At 38.9% G+C, this 9,016-nt stretch overlaps 1 protein-coding gene across 1 annotated transcript in view; it reads left to right on the top strand.

Moving 5' to 3' along the window:
• minar2 (membrane integral NOTCH2 associated receptor 2) overlaps nucleotides 1-4,747 on the top strand; it is a 22,446-nt gene extending 17,699 nt beyond the window's left edge. Inside the window, exon 3 of the mRNA XM_016476788.1 lies at nucleotides 3,872-4,747. Within this exon, the coding sequence (XP_016332274.1) occupies nucleotides 3,872-4,063 (192 nt within the window). The 3' untranslated portion in view covers nucleotides 4,064-4,747. The remainder of the gene's footprint in view (nucleotides 1-3,871) is intronic.
• The last annotated feature ends 4,269 nt before the right edge of the window (nucleotides 4,748-9,016 follow it).

Genomic DNA, 9,016 nt, shown 5'->3' with positions numbered 1-9,016 from the left:
AAGTGGGGCGACCCCGCCAGTGGTTCCTATGTGAAGCCCGCCAGCCGGGGCTATCTCCAGCCCGCTGGCCAGGCCGATAGGAGGCCTGTCAGCCGGGGCTATCACCAGCCTGCTGGCTACGCATATGGCAAGCCCACCGGACATTAATATGGCAAGCACGCCAGACGTTCAACACTCAAGTTCGCCGACCACGCCTTTTCCCCCCGATCCAGAAGAGGAGACTAGGGGTGAGGAGAAGGGTGTCGGCTTCAGCCCCAGAGCTCGCTCCAATGTCGGCCCAGGCCCCAGAGTTCGCTCCAGTGTGGACCCAGACCACGCCTGTTACCCCCGATCCAGAAGAGGATGCTAGGAGTGAGGAGAAGGGTGTCGGCTGTGGCCCCAGAGTTCGTTCCAGTGTGATGGGCGATTTTTATTTCACTTCTTTTGGACTGAAGCAATGCAACACCCACTGAGTGGCATTAAACAGCTTGAAAGATCAAAGACAATTTTTAATATAACTCCGACTGGATTCGTCTGAAAGAAGAAAGTCATATACACCTAGGATGCCTCGGGGGTGAGTAAAACACAGCCTAATTTCATTTTTGGGTGAACTAACCCTTTAAGCCTAATCCCAGACTAAAATCTAAGTCTGAGCTGTTTCACCTGAAAGAAACTTGCTCTGACTGATCTTAAAATATATCAGTGCCTTTATTTTGTCTCAGAATGCACACCAGTGATGTTTTTTCTAAGGCACGTTTATAAAAATTACTTAAATGTCCGAATTGAATTATGGCCTAATCCTGGCTTAGTCTAAGCCCCGTCTGTGAAACCAGGCCTATATCTCAAAAATGAAGCATGTCGTAATCACAAAATTAGTAAGCATTTTATAAAAAACTAATTAAAAGTTCAGAATGCAGCCTAATAAGCCTAATTTTCTTTTAATAAAACTCAATTTTCATTAATACTCAAATGTATTATATTGAAAGATAATTATGATATTGTAAACAATTGTTTTAAATTATGTGCTGGTATTACCTTATGAACTGTTATTACATTATAAGTTGCCACAGCCTGAGCTCGGGCCAAACACATTGCTCATGTGACGAAGATGTTTTTTAAGTGCGTTAAGTAAGCCTGGTTTACATAATAAATAATAGTTTAGCATTCAAATACATTGCAAATATGGACACATTTAATGGATTAATGCCGAATGAGAGAGGTAGGCTGCGCGAGAATGCCGTTTGCTTTCAGTGTCGCATTGAATTAGCCTAATTCACTTTGGCTTGTTTAGCAACTTATTGTCAGGGATCTGGAATGAGGACCCAATTGCAGTGTGAGTAACAAGGGTTTATTGACAAAACAGATCAATACAAAAGGGTAGTGAGGTGCACAGGTGATACCACAACAGGAACACAAACAGAGATAGCTAGGGAAGGCCACTGGAACAGCCTCAGACATCAACTGGCAGAATACTATAGCAGCAGAGGAGGCGGCAAGACCAGGCCGGTGGAGAGACCAGAGCAAGGCACCAGAGAGCTGAGCTCAGATACTTATTGACCATAAACTCTGAAGCACCCCCAGACGCCAGGCAAGGGAACCAGTGGACAGGAACAGGTCAGGACAGGAACTCGAACACCACAACAAGACAAAACATAGCTCCACAGGAACACAAATTACTCCAAGACAGAAAAAAAAAAAACTAAAAATTATTAAATTAACCAACACAAATAACTAAAATATCAACCAAAAAATGAAAACAAAAGATCAGGACTAAGAGAACTAAATGAATACTAAAATAAAAGCAAAAAGACAAAAACAGACCACATCCAAAAACAAGGAGCAAGACAAGAACATAGAATTACAAGAGACAAGACTAGGGCAAGACTAGAGCACAAGATCAAACAGACAGGGAGACAGGAACACATAATCAGCCACATCCACAGACAGACAAACAGTGAGGGAAAGAATGACCCCTGATTTCATTTGGGTCTGTAGTTGCTTGGAACAAAAAAAAAAAGTGGGTCAAATTGACCCGCTGTGACAGAACAGCAGACCGTAAACAGTAAGCAGCGCTCCTTCTCCCGTGTTTTGTTTTCGTTTTTGAACAGTCTTTTGTTTTCCTTTTTCCCCCGTATGTCATGAGTCTCTGGAACATAATAACGTAGACGGTAGCACTCCACAGTATAGTGACGTTAATTAACCCCTCTTCCCTATATCAGCCCACAAGAAAGGAGGAATGCCCCTACTCCAAGATATCAGAAGTGGGTTTATTTTTCCAATGTTCAATAAACACAAAGAATAGTGGGAAATAATAATAATGTGTAATAATTAATAATTTATGTATTTAGCAGACGCTTTTATCCAAAGCGACATACAGTGAATTCAGGCGATACATTTTTTACCAGTATAAGAAACACAAATAAACCCTTGTGTCACTTTACTTGAATTCACCAATGAGAAATATATTTAAAAAAAAAAAAGTTTCACTTAACTCAAATTTTGGTCAGTCTCTTTGCCCTCTGCTATAATAGTCAAATCAACAAGAATCAAGGTAACAGTTCCTGCAATATGTTCAAATGATATTCAGTTTAACTGACAGCATGTATTACATTCCACCTCAGATAATCTTTCTCATGTAAATCAACATACCTGAGTGAGAATCACAAGAGTCACAACCCAATATTCACATTTTTACCTCACTGTGGAACTGGGCTGGTATTGGAGTGTCCAGATATGGCAGGGTAATCAGATCAACCAACAGCAACATGTTCAAAAAGAACAAGTCTTTTCCTTTTAAACACAAGAAAAAGCAATTCAGAGGAAATCAGCGAACAGTCTTTCCAGCAAACACTGTAATGCAGATTCATTTAAAACAAGGCTCTGTTACCAGTTCTGAAAGTCCATGCAGATGTCCATCCAAAAAACAAACAAACAAATTAAAAAAAGACAAATATGCAAATCTTGAGACAAAAAAACATGGCAAAGCGTCCAAAAAAAAAAAAAAACGGTGAAATATAAAAAAAACTAAAAGCCAAGGGGCAATGGCTGGATTCTCCAAAATAAGGAAATACTGGAAAAAAGGAGAAATACAGTCCCAGGAAGAGGATCAAAGAGTTCACAATGCCATCCGTGTCCACACAGCGGCAGTAATGTGTCAAAACAATGATCGAGGATTTCCGCGAAAGAACAGTAGCAAAAACCACACGTTCCAAATCAGCTTTACTCCTAAGCAACAACAAAAATAATGTCCGTGTATTTCTTCCAGATGTCAACTGTACTGAAATAACAATGAAAAAAACTCCCTTCGATCGGAGACAGACACTCAGGCCAACACATCGTCTCAGCACACAGGGACATTTTAAAATGCTTAAAATTAAAATGTTCTTAGATCACTGGTCTCAAACTCAAATCCTGGAGGGCCGGTGTCCTGCACAGTTTAGCTCTAACCCTAATAAAACACACCTGATCCAGCTAATCAAGGTCTGCAGGATCACTAGAAAATTCAAAGCAGGTGTGATTTGGAGCTAAATTCTGCAGAGCTGTGGCCCTCCAGAAATTGAGTTAAGGCCACATTCAGCCCAAGATTGTTTTCTATGTGGGTTCTTAGCATTTTGGAGATATTCTGACCCAGCCATCACTATTTTGCCCTTGTCAAGGGCACTCACATCTTTCTGCTTGCCCATTTTGTCTCCTTCCAACACATGAAATTCAAAAACGGACTTTTCCTTTTCTGCCTAGTATATCCCACCGCACTGACAGGTGCCAATGTAACAATGTACTTAATGTTGTTCATTTCTCCTGTCCGTGGTTTTGATGTTGTGGCTGATCAGTGTATGAAATTGTAGCTTTACATTTAAGAGATGTCTGTCCAATCTGATTTTGTGTCTTTCAGGAGGACCCAAAAGAGCTGAGCTTCTGGCTGGAAGATCTCTACACCCCTGGTTATGATTCACTGCTCAAGAAGAAAGCAGCTGAAATGAAGAGGAACAAAATTTGTAAAACGCTTGCAGCCATCATTCTGTTAGTTTGTGTGGTTGTGATTATTATTACAGTGCCAATAGTGGTAACACGATCAAGAGACTGATGGAGCTATGACAAGCGCTAAAATTGCCTCTATTCCAACAACAATCTGACAGTTCAGGTGAACAACAGCAAGCACTTCACATCATGTACATGTCCTATAATATTGACGGGGGTGTCAGTATGATGACTGGTATGTTTAAATTGCATTTTGTCTGTTGTGATTAAACTTAATCCACCAGGCTTGTGGTTCACTAAAAACTAAGGAATAGCTACATTGTTCTGTTTCGTTATTACAACCATTATTAATGTTTAGTTTTTTTGTTGTTGTTTTTTTTAACAGCCAGCTGGGATAACAACTGGTCTTATGATGATAAATATATTTTAAAATGCAATTATTTAAATGGAATTTAATTGAAATTGGATTACCGCTCATCTGGAGTCTCAGCACACTGGCCTGTATCGAGACAATGGACTGTTATTAAGGGAAGTGGAGTGTTTACATTTCAATATCCAGTCTACTTACCTGCTGGTTTCTTGCTCTGCTGTTTTAATGAACATTGTAAATGAGCATACCTGTACAGTAAATTCCCCGGTGTTAAATCAACACCGCTTGGTGTTAAAAGTAATTAGAGTTAATTAGGTACTTCATTGGTTAATTAAGAGATGAATGTTTGATTACTGAAGACACCTTATGATAACAAGCAGAATCACTGAATGAAAGAGAAACACAAGAACTACAGCTGACTTCCAGCCACAGCCTTAGATGATCAACAAAATCAACTGAAACTTTATTTCTCTCATTGGTCTACAGTTATAAGAAATTAACAGGTTTAGATGTTGTTTTATTGAAAATGATTGGTTACCATCACGGTGATTAGTGTTTATTTAGTTTCATCAGTGTTTATGAAAATATAATTTGTTACAAAGGAAACAATAAACAAGAGTGATCAGATGATATGGTTTACACCATCAAGAAGTCGTCCAGTCCTATCACTAACTGAAACATATGCTGGTTCTTGATGTCTGTGGGTGTCTAATTTTTTTTCCCCACAATGTGTTTAAAATTTCAAGTTTTAAATATCTGATCTGTGGCATGAACAACCACTTTTGGTTAGTGATAGGCTAATTGAGTGACGACAGTCTGCGATGTATGTCATCGCCCCGGTAAGCAGGGAGGGGACCAGAGACCTGGGTAAAGGTTTTATATTCGCACATTCAGACTTTCGCACATATTTCCGCGTTCAATCATTTTTTTATTATATGTGCAATAAAGTTATTTTTTTGCAGATTCTAATCAGCGACATGATTGTCAACCTACTTCATTTTTCTTTTTCTTTTTTTTTACAATCGATCAAAATGGCCAAGTATTGTTTTAATGGCATATTTCCTTGCAAATGTCCAATGTAGTGCGGGAAATTTGATTAAAAAAAAGCTACATTTTTTTTCATTGTGTGCAAACAGACAACTACATTTTAGCCAACTACAGATGTACCGGCAAATATCACTCACATTATGTTTCTAATGCTATAAATTTTCCTTTAGCAACAATAAAAAATTGCATTATAATGATGGTGTTTGAAAAGATGTTTAGGAAATGAAAAAGAATGAACATGTACAGTGGGGGGGAAAATTATTTGATCCCCTGCTGATTTTGTACGTTTGCCCACTGAGAAAGAAATGATCAGTCTATAATTTTAATGGTAGGTTTATTTGTACAGTGAGAGACAGAATAACAACAAAAAAATCCTGAAAAACACATTCAAAAAAAGTTATAAATTGATTCGCATTTTAATAAGTTAAATAATATTTGACCCCTTCGGTACTTGGTGGCAAAACCCTTGTTGGCAATCACAGAGGTCAGAAGTTTCTTGTAGTTGGCCACCAGGTTTGTACACATCTTAGTAGGGATTTTGTCCCACTCCTCTTTACAGATCCTCTCCAAGCCATTAAAGGGTTACTCCACCCCAAAATGAAAATTTTGTCATTAATCACTTACCCCCATGTCGTTCCAAACCTGTAAAAACTTCGTTCGTCTTCGGAACACAATTTAAGATATTTTGGATGAAAACCGGGAGGCTTGTGACTGTCCCATTGACTGCCAAGTAACTTACACTGTCAAGGTCCAGAAAAGTATGAAAGACATCGTCAGAATAGTCCATGTTCCATCAGTGGTTCAACTGTAACGTTATGAAGCGACGAGAATACTTTTTGTACGCGAAGAAAACAAAAATAATGACTTTATTCAACAATTTGTCTCCTTTGTGTCTCTCCGCATCACGTAGCGCTATTTTGGAGAATAACCACTGAACGCAAGCAGCGTACGCTCTTCTGTATCTGCCGCGACACAAGGATACGTTTTCTACGTGTATTTACGCTTTGATTTGAACGAAAACAGCGCATCCATGTAGCGCGGGTGGCCCAGAATAGCGTACGCTGCTTGCGTTCAGCGCATATTCTCCAAAATGGTGCTACGGTGATGAGGAGAGACACAGAGGAGACGAATTGTTGAATAAAGTCGTTATTTTTGTTTTCTTTGCATACAAAAAGTATTCTCGTCTCGGCAGTGAATGGGACAGTAACAAGCCTCCCGGTTTTCATCCAAAATATCTTAAATTGTGTTCCGAAGACGAACGAAGGTTTTACAGGTTTGGAACGACATGGGGGTAAGTGATTAATGACAAAATTTTAATTTTGGGGTAGAGTAACCTTTTAAGGTTTCAAGACTGACGTTTGGCAACTCAAACCTTCAGCTCCCTCCACAGATTTTCTATGGGATTAAGGTCTGAAGACTGGCTAGGCCACTCCAGGACCTTAATGTGCTTCTTCTTGAGCCACTCCTTTGTTTCCTTGGCCGTGTGTTTTGGGTCTTTGTCATGCTGGAATACCCATCCACGACCTATTTTCAATGTCCTGTCAGTACATGGCCCCGCCGATCGTCCCTTTTATGCGGTGCAGTTGTCCTGTCCCCTTAGCAGAAAAAACACCCCCAAAGCATATTTCCACCTCCGTGCTTGACTGTAGGGATGGTGTTCTTGGGGTCATAGGCAGCATTCCTCCTCCTCCAAACACGGTGTGTTGAGTTGATGCCAAAGAGCTCAATTTTGGTCTCATCTGACCACAGCACTTTCTCCCAAGCCTTCTCTGAATCATTTAGATGTTCTTTGGCAAACTTTAAAAGGGCTGTACATGTGCCTTTTTGAGCAGGGGGACCTTGCGGGCGCTGCAGGATTTCAGTCCTTCACGGCGTAGTGTGTTACCAATTGTTTTCTTGGTGACTGTGGTCCCAGCTGCCTTGAGATCACTGACAAGCTCCTCCCGTGTAGTTCTGGGCTGATTCCGCACTGTTCTCATGATCATTGAAACTCAACGAGGTGAGATCTTGCATGGAGCCCCAGACCGAGGGAGATTGACAGTTATTTTGTGTTTCTTCCATTTGCGAATAATCGCACCAACTGCACTGTAAAAAAAATCTGTTAAATTTACGGTAAAATATCGGCAGCTATGGTTGCCAGAACTTTACTATGAAAAATATGGTAGCAACATTTAAATTTACAGTGAAAAACTGTATTTAATTAACTGATACAATGTTAATATGCAAACCTTTGAGTTAACTCATTTTATTTGCAGAAACCGACTGCACTTAATTTGGCCAATTGGCATTTGTTTATAAACTAATATTTATAATGTTTAAGTACTGCAAGTATACTGGTATTAAGAACTACTTTGCTTAAGTCCATGAAAAAAAACCTACTAATTTATGCAACGTCATTAAAAGCATCAATTCAACTCAAATCTCTCGCAGATAACAGCAGCACACATTCATGTGTGATTGAAAATATTGAAGAAATTCACACTGCATTAGTAACTACACAGTTACTGCCTTTAAATAAAACCACAAGCAAGAAAATAGTTTTTTTCGGGTTGCTTAAATTAGCTGTGTTTATTTAACGCAGTTTTTATAGCAAGAAAAGCCAAAAGAATCTATGATCAGATAAATGTGATGTGTTTGTGATGTCAAAACCATCATGACCTAGTCTGATTCACTGATCTCACCTAATATTTACTCTCTTATTAAGTGTGTAACATATAACTAATACTTGAGTTGTGCCACTGATACTACTGCAATCATTGTGAAACAGTCCTAAGCACAACATGCACAAATAAAAGCTTTGAAGTGTGGCAGAACTTAAACACACAGACATCAACAGTCAGCCTATGAATCTCAACATTGGTGACAATAAAAAAAAAAATTCATGCTGCAAGCATGCTGGGAGTTTTGTGCTGGCACCCAGCATGCATTGCGGCATGATTTTTTAAATTAATAATAGTCACCATTGTTGAGATTCATGTGCTGATTCTTGATGTCTGTGTGTCTAAACGGTGCTGTAGCTCTAAAGGTTTTGTGCATAAAATGTTTTTAAATTTCTTCACAATAGTTTGTCAACATATCTTGTAGAGTCTTATTAGTACCATAAACAAAAAAAAAAATTAATCAACCCATATAATTAAACACTAATTGAGATCAGTTTTAAAGGTTTTATACATAATTTTTTTTTAATTTCTTAACAGTTTGTCAACATATTCTGTAGAGTGATATTAGTACCAAAAACAACAAAATATTCAACCCATGTAATTAGACACTAATTGAGATCAGTGAATCAGATCATGAGATGATTATTTCATCATTATTAATAGTTATCAAAACCACTTCATTACAATTTCTCTCGGCTCTTCTTGTCATAACAAATGTGCTTTACACACACAGATACAACAGCAGATAAAAACTAACATTAAAGAGTCAAGGGTCAAGAGCCCCACTAAAGCACCCACTGATCGCCAAAACGGTGAGGCCAAACAAAGGTGAGGCTGTGACTGAAGTCAGTTGTAGTTTTGTTTCTTGTTCTTTCCTTCAGTGATTCTGCTTGTTAACTGTTAACTTGCTGTTCATCAGTGTCTGAATTCACTCATTTGTTTTCAATCACTCGGTCTAGTGGACTATATAGTGGACTAAAGT

The sequence above is a fragment of the Sinocyclocheilus anshuiensis genome, unplaced genomic scaffold (genome assembly GCF_001515605.1).
Source record: "Sinocyclocheilus anshuiensis isolate Anshui unplaced genomic scaffold, SAMN03320099.WGS_v1.1 scaffold1474, whole genome shotgun sequence".
Lineage (NCBI taxonomy): Eukaryota > Metazoa > Chordata > Actinopteri > Cypriniformes > Cyprinidae > Sinocyclocheilus > Sinocyclocheilus anshuiensis.
Note: the sequence above shows the minus strand (reverse complement) of the source record. Positions and strands in the feature narration are given on the sequence as shown.